Source organism: Podarcis vaucheri (genome assembly GCF_965113315.1).
Source record: "Podarcis vaucheri genome assembly, chromosome: 1".
NCBI classification, from domain to species: domain Eukaryota; kingdom Metazoa; phylum Chordata; class Lepidosauria; order Squamata; family Lacertidae; genus Podarcis; species Podarcis vaucheri.
In genome coordinates this window covers 46,159,581-46,173,082 of record NC_138759.1, presented here as the reverse complement: position 1 = coordinate 46,173,082, position 13,502 = coordinate 46,159,581, and the positions used below count along the sequence as shown (strand labels likewise).

At 41.9% G+C, this 13,502-nt stretch overlaps 1 protein-coding gene across 1 annotated transcript in view; it reads left to right on the top strand.

The window, feature by feature from the left end:
* Positions 1 to 2,267: 2,267 nt before the first annotated feature.
* LOC309541637 (cytosolic phospholipase A2 epsilon-like) overlaps positions 2,268 to 13,502 on the top strand; it is a 53,760-nt gene continuing 42,525 nt past the window's right edge. The window contains exons 1-3 of the mRNA XM_082239717.1: positions 2,268 to 2,410; positions 5,024 to 5,113; positions 13,350 to 13,422. Coding sequence (XP_082095843.1) covers positions 2,273 to 2,410; positions 5,024 to 5,113; positions 13,350 to 13,422 — 301 coding nt within the window. The 5' untranslated portion in view covers positions 2,268 to 2,272. The remainder of the gene's footprint in view (positions 2,411 to 5,023; positions 5,114 to 13,349; positions 13,423 to 13,502) is intronic.

The following is a 13,502-nucleotide window of genomic DNA, read 5'->3' as shown; positions in this document are numbered from 1 at the left end:
TCTACCACAGCACACTGCAATTAAAAATCAATAAGAGATATGCCAAAACCCCCAGCATTTTTCAAGAGGTCCATGGAAGAGAAAAATATGGGAGTGACTGCCATAAATCACCATAATATAAAACAGAATAAATGAAATGATATAACAAACGTGGTGAGAAATGAAGGAAAATGAAACATAAATCAGTAAAACCAACTTATATAAACCTGGCAGTCAAGCCCACAAATGGCATAATTACTTAGTTTGAATCAGAGGTCAGCAACCTAAGGCCCATGGGCTGGAAGTGGCCCATGAGGGTCGCTTAACCGACCCATGAGCTGCCCCTGAACCAAGCTGCCTGCTTGCTGAGTCCCCGCTGCTGCGCTAAACTGCCATGGCGTGGCACGGGGACTCTCTTTTGTGGCTCCAGAAATCGCTTCTGCGCATGCCGAGATGCCAGAAATCGTATCTGCACATGTTCGCAGCGCCAGAAATCGTTTCTACGCATGCCCAGATGATGGAAATTGCTTCTCCACAGGCACGATTTTCGGCATCTGGGCATGCGCAGAAGCGACTTCCAGCACTGCGGACATGTGCAGACACAGTTTCCAGCATTGTCCTGCGCCAGCCCAGATCTCCATGGGAATGATCTGGCCCATGCCCAGTAAGCCTTGCCAACCCCTGGTTTGAATGAAGTAATTGTGTCCCTAGATTTAAAATGGCATTGTATTAGTTTTCAGATTTAGTTTCTGTAAGCAACAATTAAGCATGATAAGATGTACAAACAAAATAACTGAGACTTATAATCCAAGTTTTGCAAAAGTGTTACACAGTTTAGCTCATGCCCTGGCTAGCGCTGTTAAGAAAGTAGCAACTCTTTTCAGTAACTTCTGGATAGCCTTGTTAAAGCAAAATAAGCCTAACTTTTGGCACAATGGTTAATTGGAACAATTTTCAACTGAACCAGCAAGATATTTTAAGCGTACCTATTATCTGTGTATTGGCATTGTTGATACAATGATGCTTTAGACCAGGCATATTTGGACTGTGTACACATTCCCATCTATTCTGCATCCAGCATGCTTCCACCATTGCCTTGTGAAGCCATGTATGCATTATATTAGCCACAATCCACATCTATCCTGTAGTCTCCCAAGAAATACTGCATGTTGATGTGTCTCTCTCCACCTGCCCACAACAGATTAGATTTGTAGCCAAGACATATGAAGACATCCATGCCCCCTCTCCACCCACACGCGTGGGCAGTGGGCAACTTGGAAATGCATCAAAAGTACCGATGCTTACAATGACATGCAGATGCTATCTGAGATGCAGGGTGTGGGTGCTGGATGACCTCCCTGCAGTTTAAGTTGGTAATGTGTACACAACTTCAGTTTTGACTAACTTAAGTTCACTGATTTCAGTGAGTCTTTTATGAGCATGACTGACTCGAATACAAATCTATGTCTGTTCACTGATTTTTAAAGTTTTGTCTGTGCTTTAAATATTTTTGATTCACAACAGGGGTGCCAATTTCAATAAAATATGGGGGGCAGGTAAGCCCCACCCACATAATTGATCACAAGACACAGTGCACACACAGCATTTGAATGGCAATGCCCATCAATGGAGGAGGGCCCTCAAATATTTTATAGGGGACTGAAGGGACCTCGGCCCCTAGGAGTTGGTTCCGATGATTCACAATCTGTCTGTCAGTCTACTAATTCATATAATTGGATAGCTTCATCACCTCTTTTAGATTACTATTGTAAGGTGTCTTCAGTCTGTGCATGTTGTGGGGTAAAAGTTTTAAATTAAACCACAAAATTTATCTCACAGGAAAACAACACCTGATGATTTCATTATCTAGCACAAATCGGGGGAAAGGAGGTGAGATGGCTATGGAGAAACATCTCTAGGCAGAGCCTCCTTCGTAATTAGTGTTCTTTTCTCCTTCTTTTCATCTGAATTGGGTCACTAGAATTAGGGGAAACTGCTTTGAAATCGCTCAGAAAACAGCTGCTACCTGAGGGAGTATTCCAGCCTTGAGAGAAGTTGCTCAAGTTAATTTCTTTATCTAGCACAAATCAAGAGTTCTCAAGTAACTACTGCTTGACTGTAAACAGAAATGGGAGGGAGGGAGATTAAGAAAGTACCTTTCACAACTCCATTCCTCTAGACAATGAGCCTCTTCCTTTTGTAGCTATCTTATGAACTTCCTCTTCTACCTGAGTAGGAGAAAATGGGCTGGCATCTACATTCCTAAAGGGCGGGCCTTGAGTTTAGTTTTTAGATGCCTCCTCAATTACTGTTGCCAGCACAACAGGCTGTAAGGATGTTTCAGGAGCACCTTCCAGCTCAACTGCCTTTCCCAGCTAAACATGCCTTCAATGTGCCGACCAAAACAGCATGCTGTTCCAGTTCATGTCAGGTAGGCATTCTATAAAAGAAAAAAGTATATGGGTCTACCCCCTACCCAACTCTGGATATTTTATTGAGGGTGGTTGACTTTCTGTTATTTGAGCCACCCAAGAGCTGATTTTATGGTTTTGTTCTCAATATTTTCCTTTTCATTGCTCTGTTATAAGTGTTCTCTCTGTTTTATATACCTGTATTTTTCCGTGTATAAGACAATGTTTTTTGCAAAAAAAAAAAAAGTCAAAATTTGGAGGTCGTCTTATATGGGAATGGTGAATGCACAGGGGTTTAGGCTTGGGCTCTGGGGCGGGTGGCCCAGGTGGCCTGATCTCAGGTTCAGGTTGGGGTTCACTCTCTGGCATGGGCATGGGTGGAGTTGCTCAACAACTCAAGTTGTGTCCCTGTGGTGCCCACCCCCTGCGCCAGAGGGTAATGCTCTGCTGCTTAGCACTTCCACCAACCATTCCACCACTGATGTTTAAATATATGGTACTAAATATACTGGTGCTTTGAATATTTAAGAAAATATCAACATTTTTCAGTTTTATGCTTAAAATAATTGGGTTAAAAAAAGGGGTCGTCTTATACAGAAGGGCATCTTATACACGGAAAAATATAGTACATTACAAAACACTACATTGCAGGAATAGCCTGGTTCCCAAGGGATCAAGAACTGGGGTTGTTGTTGTTTTGCCTGCTAACCAGAACAGCAAAGAGAGACAGGTTGTTGTCTCCACCTAACTATGTTGCACTGTGTATCTTGAGGAAGATAGTCAGTTAGCAGAGATGGAATACAAATAGGATGTAATAGAGGTTCTCTGAACAAGACTGTCTGGGAAAGTAGGTTACAAATAAAGTGGTACCTCCAGTTACAAACGGGATCCATTTCAGAGGCCCAGCCATATCCCGAAATCTTTGTAACCGGAGGTGCCTCTTCTTCACTTGTGCGAGGCACACAGAGAGCTTCTGCGTGAGCGCGAGCGGCAAACCCACTTCTAGCCCTATACGGCCTAGGACCCTCGTACCTACGGGACCGCCTCTCCTGGTATGCCCCACAGAGAAACCTACGGTCTGCAAATAATAATATCCTCAAGGTCCCAGGCCTCAGAGAGGTTAGGCTGGCCTCAACTAGAGCCAGGGCCTTCTCGGTTGCGGCTCCAATCTGGTGGAATGCTCTGTCACAAGAGACTAGGGCCCTGCGGGACCTGACATCTTTCCGCAGGGCCTGCAAGACAGAGTTGTTCCGCCAGGCCTTTGGTCAGGGCGCAGCCTGACTCCTTCCTCTGGCAACCTGCACAGAATTTTGCTTAATTGGTTGCCTTCAATTTGATTTAATTAATTTTTATAATGAAATATTTTTAGATTGTGTAACTATTTTACTGTTTGATTATTTGATTGTTGTTAGCCGCCCTGAGCCCAGCTTCGGCTGGGGAGGGCGGGATATAAATAAAATTTATTATTATTATTTATTATTAGGTTTGCCACATTTGCAACCCCAAAGTTACGTAGCCCAAGGGTCCACTGTAGAGTCATTACTGAATGCTTGGAAACACCAAGATTCCTTAGACTTGCCAGTTGGGGCTTTGAGAACTGGGAGGAAAGTAACCCCGTGAGGCCCTGGCTTGGCTTTCATGCCAGAGAAGCAGGAGGGGAACATAAGGCTTCCGTAGAATGTAACATTTCTCTACAGACGCATCAGTTCTTTCATTCTCTGTTTCATTCATTTCTCCCATAGTTTAAATAGAGAGAGTGTATAGGTACCACAATGGTGGGAATCCAGATGGAAAGTTTTAAATGCAAAGGTTTGTTCAAAAACAACAACCCAAGCATTCATGCTTTGATGACTTAGACTGTAAGCCTATACACACTTACCTGAGACGTGGGTGGCGCTGTGGTCTAAACCACTGACCCTCTTGAACTTGCTGATCATAAGGTCGGCAGTTTGAATCCGCATGATGGGGTGAGCTCCTGTCACTTTGTTCCAGCTCCTGCTATCATAACAGTTTGAAAGCATACCAGCACAAGTAGGTACCGCTGTGATGGGGACGTAAACAGTGTTTCCGTGCACTCTGGCTTCCATCACAGTGTTCTGTTGTGCCAGAAGCGGTTTAGTCTTGCTGGCCACATGACCCAGAAAGCTGTCTGCAGACAAACACTGGCTCCCTCGGCCTGAAAGTGGAGATGAGCACCACACCCCATAGTCAAATTTGACTGGAATTAACCCTCCAGGGGTCCTTTACCTTTTACCTTTTATGCACTTACCTGCAAGCAAGCTTCTTGGATTTACTTCTGAGTAGACAAGTGACTGCACTTTAAAACTGAAAAGATGGCATTATGCCAAAGGGAAGGGTGTCATTTACATTCTTTTGACCTTTTCCTGCAACTCAGCATTCCCAGTCAAGAATATGTGCCCCAAATCATCCACTGATTAATTTTTTTTTTTTAAGTGTTGGCTCTCACTACTTGCTAAACCAGGTATTTAATAACCAACACCTCTACTTCAGAATTTCAACATTTATTCCTGTTTGAAGTGCATGCTATTGCAACATGATAAAGTTGTTGGTTTACATACACAGTTTATCTTTTTAAACGTTGACTCCTTTCTGTCCCTTTGCCTCCCTCACAGGACTTCAGTATAAATGCTTATCCAGTGGAAAGCCTGGGAAATGAACCCATGAACCTGTGCAATGAAGTGCACTGTAATTCTCAATACAAGGTACAGTGGGCATTTAGAATTGGGGCAAGGGTGCTTGTATGTCATCTCTGGAATGAAAGAATCAAAGAAGGGTAAAGGATGAAAGCTACTTACCAAGTATCTGAACAGATGAACAATAAGGAGTTTTGGATGTGGGACCTTTGAATTGGTTTGCCTTATTTATATAGTCTCTGCAGATTTTCATCTGTTGCAATTGTCCCATAACTTTAGAATCTGCTGTTCTGAAGTTTATGTGTTGAAACTTCTATTATATTTCAATTTGTGTCATTAGGATTCTTACCATAGTATGATCTGGGCCGTATCCTGTAAGCTCACTTTGGGCACATGTTCGATGTGTACACATGATAAGTTAGTTAAAGTGGGGACAGCTTAAAGGGAGATAAGGGGCTGTATTTCCCCACCGATTTATTTACTCATTCATTCATTAAAACATTTATATTTCATTCTTCTCATGTAAAAAAATCACTCTTCGTATTTTTCAAGATGAAACATTAACAAAACTACACACACAAACCTACAGTGACCAGCAGTTAAAAAACCGTAGAAACATTGTCCGCCACATAAAATAAAACTCTTCTGGAATAAAAAGGTATTCAGTAGCTGGTGAAAAAAACAGTGAGGGAAGAGCAACCTGTACTTCAGATGTTGCAGTCACGAAGAAGACCCTGTCTCTTGTCCTATCTAGCTGGGCTTCCCCCACCCCAGGAGGTTCCCAGAGAATCCCTCTCCTGCTGATCCTAGAGGTCAGGATAGCATGGGAGGACAAGATCCTTAAGGCACCCCAGACCAAAAGATTTAGTGCTTGAAAGGCAATGGCCAACATTTTGACTTGCGCCAAGGAGAAAATTGGAAACCAGTACAGTTGTTCCAAGATTGGTGCAATGTGATCCTATGGTTAAATGTGACCCACCAGGAATTTTGCAGCTGCTTTGGGGACCAATGGACACTTCTGCAACTTCTTCAGAGACAGCCCCATATAGAGTGTACAATTCAGTAACCCAGCATAGATATGACTAAGGCATATGCTGTCATGCCCAGGTCTCATTGCCACTGGAAAGTCTGCAGCTAGAGCTGCCAAGACTGGCGTACCGTTATAGGCTCACATCCAGCAGATGGTCCAGACTCTGAGGTGTTATCTTTTTAAAGTCAGTCTCTAGCCCTTTGACAATGAAAGCTATCAAGCAAACTTTGTAGGCAACCATTCGAAGCTACTGATTTCTGAAATACGTTACTGCGCCTAGTAAGTAAAGTCAGAGCTATGGATGGAATGCTATTGGGAAATTTAGTGTCACACAATTATTAAATAAACCTCCAAATGACTTCAGAACGACCCAGGAAATTCCTTCTTCAGACAATGGAGAGGAAAATTTGACGTTGGGTTTTTTTATTATTATTATTATTTGAGGGGAGGGGAGTCTTTGGTGTATGTCTCAGGGTGCTTCCAGACTGTCACTATTGGGGGGGGGGAGGTGAAATTCAAACACATACTGGCAAATTCAGGTTGCACGATTATTGTTGATTGGGAAGTCCTTCACAACAAGCCCACTTCCCCAAACGATAAGGCTTCTGCAATAAGGAAAGTGTTGGGGGAAAGGGAGTGGAAAGTGTGGAATCACGCTTGCTTTGATGCAACAAATCTTGCATTGCAAACAAATCAGGATGAAAGTTCATTAAATAGTCAACAACAACAATTTCCCCTGCAAATCGGGATGAATGCTCAATAAACAGGTTGTCTGGAAGCAAACTCACACGAGCTTTTCTCTGCATTCAGATAATGCAGGAGGACTTTCTGGTTCATTTTGACGTTTCTTCAAAACTTTCTTTTGCTTGCCCTAGTTGAGATGTGGTTGTTGCCAGTAGAAAACAAATGAGAAATCCAGGTTTTTTGTGTTCAGGTGACTGGGTAGTAAGGTGTTCACTCAAAAGCAAAAGGATGCAACAATGAAAGGATTTCATGCTCTAACTGTTAAATAAATTCTGAACATAAGTATGAAAACATAAAACCTGTAAGTACAAATCAATTGCAGGATTGTTGTTGTTTTTATAATGGTTAAGGAAGTGTGGGTTATGCCAGCCTTGTGAAGTAGCTCAGTAATACTAATACTGCTGTGGGGAACTGAGAGGAAGTATTTATTTAATACACTGCTTGATTGTAAACAGCAGCAGCACCCTCAAAGTGGCTTACAAAAAGATAAAACAAGAAAATCAAGAAAAGTGCACAGTGATACTTTAGAAAATACAAAAGTCAAAATATTAAACAAATTAAAAGTAGTATATGACTCCCTTGTAGCCCATTGTGGTTATGCCTGGAATTGTTCAGGAGAATTGGGAGAGTCTGTGTGGTCCCTGGGCTGCTGCCTGGATGCAGTAGGGGGGTGGAAGATAAGCTGAGCTCGAATCCTGCCAAGATAGTGGCAATGTAGGTAAGTGTTTCAGATAAATTGGGGAAGGAAGGAAGGAAGGAATCATAGAATCGTAGAATCATAGAATCATCGAGTTGGAATAGACCACAAGGGCCATCGAGTCCAACCCCCTGAAAAGCAGGAAACACCATCAGAGCACTCCTGACATATGGTTGTCAAGCCTCTGCTTAAAGACCTCCAAAGGAGACTCCACCACACTCCTTGGCAGCAAATTCCACTGTCGAACAGCTCTTACTGTCAGGAAGTTCTTCCTAATGTTTAGGTGGAATCTTCTTTCTTGTAGTTTGGATCCATTGCTCCGTGTCCGCTTCTCTGGAGCAGCAGAAAACAACCTTTCTCCCTCTTCTATGTGACATCCTTTTATATATTTGAACATGGCTATCATATCACCCCTTAACCTCCTCTTCTCCAGGCTAAACATGCCCAAGGAAGGAAGGCAGGAAGGAAGGAAGGAAGGAAGGAAGGAAGGAAGGAAGGAAGGAAGGAAGGAGATTAGTCTGGCATGTCTTTGTTTTTGAGAAATCCATACTGAATCTTAGTAATCACAGCATCCTTTTCTAGGTGCTCACAGAACGACAGTTGAATAATCTCTTCTAGGACCTTTCCTGGTATCAAACTCACCGGTCAGTAGTTACCAGGGTTTTCCTCCCCCTCCCACCTTGAAGATGGGGACAGCATTTGCTCACTTCCAGTCTGCAGGAACCCCACTTGATCTCCAAGAATTCTCAGAGATTATAGACAGAGTCTCTGAGATGACATCCAGAAACTCCTTTAGTACCCTTGAGTGCAGTTCATCAGGCCCTGGAGATTTGAATTCATTTAAAGTAGCTAGGTGATCCTTTATCATCTCTTTTCCTATCTTGGGCTGCAGTTCCATTCTTGCATTATTAATTCTGATACCACCAGTTTGGGCGCTGCTTTTTTGGGGGTAAAGACAGAGACAAAGTAGGTGTTGGGTGTTCCACCTTCTCTCTGTCACCCAATAGCATTTCTCCATCTTTTCCATGCAGACGACCTACTCCTTGCTTATTCTTCCTCTTGCTTTGAACATAGCCAAATAAACATTTTAAAATTACCGGTATTTTTAACATTGTGTATTTTTACCGGTATTTTTAACATCTCTTGCAAGCCTGAGTTCATTCTGAGCTTTGGCCTGCCTGACCTTCTCCCTGCAATAGTTGGCTACTTATGTATACTCTTCCTTTCTTATTTCTCCTTTCTTTAATTTCTTACACTTCCCCTTCTTACAACTCAGCTCATCTGTAAGCTCCTTATGCATCCACACTGGTTTCTTTCAGTGCTTCCTACATTTTTTTCTTGCTGGAATTGTCTGCCTTTGTGTCTTCGGTATTTCACCTTTAAGAAACTCCCACCCTTCTTGGACTCCCTTCTCTTTGACTATTTCTAACCATGGGATCTCACCCAGTAGTACCTTAACCTTTTTGAAATCAACTTTCTTAAAGTCCAGAGTGCGAGTCCAACTGCACTCAGTTTTTCCTTGCCTTTGTATAATTAAACAGTAGAGGTCATGATCACTTCCTCCTAAGGTTCCCAGTACTTTCACTTTGTCACTCAGTTCCTCCCTGTTAGTGAGGACCAAGTCCAAGAGAGATGACCCCCTTGTTGTTTCTCCCATCTTCTGGGAAGCGCAATTGTCAGTGAGGCAATTGAAGAATTTGTTGGACCTTACATTCTTGGCAGAATTTGCATTCCAACAGATATACCACAGTAGTTCAAGTCACACAACTCTCCTTTTTTAATGTTTGGTAATCTGCTGTTGGAAGGCATCATCCAAGTCTTCAGTTTGGCTTGGAGGTCTATAGCAGTAAGGTGGCTCTTGTTTCCATCTTCTCCATTTTTTACTCTTTTTTTTTTTTACTCTCAATCTGCCTTCCATACACCAAGTCATTGATCTATTCGCAAGTGTACATATCATTTGCATACAATGGTACTCTTCCTCTCTTCCTGTTTGGTCTATTCCATTGGAACAGGTTATACCCCTCAGTTTCTACATTCCAGTCACGAGTCTCATCCCATGAGGTTTCAGTAATACCTATTAGGCCATATTGGCAACCTTGATTAAGAGCTCAAATTCTTCTTGCTTGTTTCTCATACTCTGCATTAGTATAGAGACAACTGAAACCATAAGACTTTCATCCACACACTGCTACCTCTGTTCCCCTCAGAGTGACAGGAATCATTCTGTACACTATACTTTCCACTGGCACCTCAGTGTGTTCTGGAGTTTGCAACTACTGTTATTGCTACTCTGGCCAAGAAATGTCCAAAGTTAGGGCATGGAATTAGTTTTCCACTCCATTTGTGCCCACTCCCCAACTTTGATCTGTGGAACTGGCACTGCTACAGGTGCCACATAATGCGATTCAGCATTTATAAGAAATCATTTTTTAGTTTAGCAGCAACCATACTTCGGAACTCCCTGCCTTAAAAACCCCCCCAAAAAACCCATGACAACAATTAAATTAAGAGCGGTAGTCTCGTAATCTGGGGAACCGGGTTCGTGTCTCCGCTCCTCCACATGCAGCTGCTGGGTGACCTTGGGCCAGTCACACTTCTGTGAAGTCTCTCAGCCCCACTCACCTCACAGAGTGTTTGTTGTGGGGGAGGAAGGGAAAGGAGAATGTTAGCCGCTTTGAGACTCCTGAAGGGGAGTGAAAGGCGGGATATCAAATCCAAACTCTTCTTCTTCTTCTTCTTACACATTCAGCAATTACAAATTAAAGAAACAATACAAAAATAATGAAAGTAAGATCAGAATTAGAGATGGAAAGGCCTGGGGGGAACCAGAAAAATGAGGGGGAACACCAATTTTATTCCTCTTTTTCCTCGTTTTTCCCATTTCCCCGCTCCCCCCCCCCATTTCCCCCGTTTCCCCCTGTTTTATCCTGTTTTCCCCCCAAAGCTGTTTTTTTCCAGAAAAATTGAAAAAAACACACAGTTTGATATGGTTTGAATATTCCACCCCCCCTCATTTCTTCCAGAAAAAAAAAACAGCTTTGAGAAGAAAATGGGGGGGGGGAACAAACACCCCCACCCCAATTTTCTGTCCCCCCCCCAGGCCTTTCCATCTCTAATCAGAATTACAACCATTTGTAGTACCCTAATACATTAAATACTGATATTCAATATATGCCAGATTTGTTTTGGTTTCTCAGACAACTCCCTGGCTAGTGACTCTGTATGTTTTCTGATACCTGCTTAAAATATTTTTATTTATGCAAACCTAATCAGACATTTATATTTTGTTGTGTTTTAATTTCTTTTACTGTTAAGTTGAATGATGTTCAAATGTTTTTAACTGTTTCAAACTGTTTTATTTATAAAGTACTTGTAAACTGATTACTGTAGAGGTTTTACTATAATCAAGTGGTAGATACATCTTGTTAAGTAAAATAAATAAGTATAATTATTCCAGGGATTTATTTTTTATCAGACTTCTCCCCATTAGCTAATGTGCTGCTATTATCTCTTTTTTAAAATAATTTTTATTGAGTTTTTTCTCTTATAACAATATCTGCAATCATTACATTACATTCAAGTTTCACTTTCCCCCTTTCCCTACTGACTTCCCTCAACCCCTGTCCTTGGTTTATTACCTCTCATATTACAATCTGCTGTTTGTATATACTTCCATATTGTCGTACTACAGTGGTACCTCAGGTTAAGAACTTAATTCGTTCTGGAGGTCTGTTCTTAACCTGAAACTGTTCTTAACCTGAAGCACCACTTTAGCTAATGGGGCCTCCTGCTGCTGCTCTGCCGTTGCTGCACGATTTCTGTTCTCATCCTGAAGCAAAGTTCTTAACCCGAGGTAATATTTCTAACCCGAGGTAATATTTCCAGCAGAGTCAGTAACCTGAAGCGTATGTAACCTGAAGTGCATGTAACCTGAGGTACCACTGTATTATGTTCTTTGTTCTTTACAAATAAAATTGCAAATGTTTATTTAAATCCTGCCAGTGACTCTATTGTGCTGCAATTCTCTACATTGGTGTCAGATTTGTACCCGTTGATGAAAAATTAGGTCCAACCTGAGAACCATGAGAGTCCAAATGACACAGAAATGGACTTGAACTGGAAACACCTTGTTCCATGTGCCTGATGAGCCATAGATGGAAGAGATTAGAGACGGGCAAAGTATTGTCTTTCAACTGCAATTCCCCTTATGTAGAAGATTAGTGGCCCAGCTCATAGAGATGTTATGAAGACAAACCAGATAGGGACTATAAATCCCCATTTGAAGTGCTATATAAGTGATAAATAACAATTATGTCAGCAGCAACCTGCCCATCAACTTCACTCAGAACCCCACCCACAGGAAAGAACAGTTAGGAGAAGTGCTTGGGAATGCTTAGTTCTGATGACGAGGATTATGATCTAACACCTTTCCTACAGGGAATGATGAATGGAATTTCATATCTAGAATGGCTAGATATCTGCAGCATTATTTTTTTTTTTAAGTTACAGATAGGTAGCCGTGTTGGTCTGCCATAGTCAAAATAAAAAAATAAAAAAAGCTCATACCAAGAACTAACTGCCAGTGTGGTGTAGTGGTTAAGAGCGGTAGTCTCGTAATCTGGGGAACCGGGTTCGTGTCTCCGCTCCTCCACATGCAGCTGCTGGGTGACCTTGGGCCAGTCACACTTCTCTGAAGTCTCTCAGCCTCACTCACCTCACAGAGTGTTTGTTGTGGGGGAAGAAGGGTAAGGAGAATGTTAGCCGCTTTGAGACTCCTTCGGGTAGTGATAAAGCGGGATATCAAATCCAAACTCTTCTTCTTCTTCTTCTAACTTAGTTGGTCTTTAAGGTGCTACTGGAAGGAATTTTTTTATTTTTTAAAACACACACACACACACACACACACACACACACACACATTAAGGGTATAGGAGGCACCTTCTTTTGGACTTTAATTAAAAAAGAGTAATATCACATGAGAAATTACGTCATAGCTTCCAGCTGAATTCCATGTGACATTTAGAGTGAACAGGAAAGATAAAGGAATTGCATGACTCCTCATAAGATGCACCCGGATATCAACTGGCCAAAGAATGTCCCTAAACCTCTGAAAGCAGAAGACAGGGAATAAATGTCAGCTGAAGCAGGCATCCATCAGTTGTCCAGTTGCTTGAAGCATCAGTGCTGGGTGTTATTTAAAAGTGAAACAAAAGAAAACAAAACAAAACGGTGGGGTATTAAAATGAATTTAATACCCCAAAGAAAAGATACTTCCATAGTGTTGAATTCATTCTTGCTTGTTGTTGTTGTTGTTTATTTGCTTTTGGGTCAAATGTTGTTTGTTTAGTTATAATGGAAGAAAGTGGTCTAAACAGAATTAGCTATTTGGAAATCAGTGACTAACCCTGGAGTAATGGTGGTTAATTCCAGCTTTCAGAGCTTTCATTATTATTTGCTATTGAAAACTGATGTCACTTGGTGATCTGAACATGCCAAGGACATGGAGAATGTGTGCTTCATTCTTTAGCCTAGGCCAGGGTTTGTCAACCTGGTCCCTACTGCCCACTAGTGGGCATTTCAGGATTCTAGGTGGGCACAAGCTGAATCCTCCTTCCATCGAGTGCTGGTGGGCGGTAAGGAAATTTTGCCATCAAGAAAGATGCATTGGTAGGTGGTAGGTATAAAAAGGTTGACTTCCCCTGGCCTAGACAATTACTTATATGTTGTTTTGCAGAATTATTAACCATTGGTTAGCTTGCTGCTCTGCTAGGTACTTGATTATCCAAACACAATTTAATATTCATCCTTTGCTTTTTTTTGCTGTTTTTCAGCAGCTGGAAGAATTTCCTTGCAACCTGCTTACTGTAAGAGTCATACGAATGAGAAACCTTCGCCAAGCTGATGTCTGTGAGTATTCTTCCGTTCCTGTTTCATTTTGCTTTTAGAGTTCACTCACTCTTGATAGTTTGCACATCTAGCTTCATATG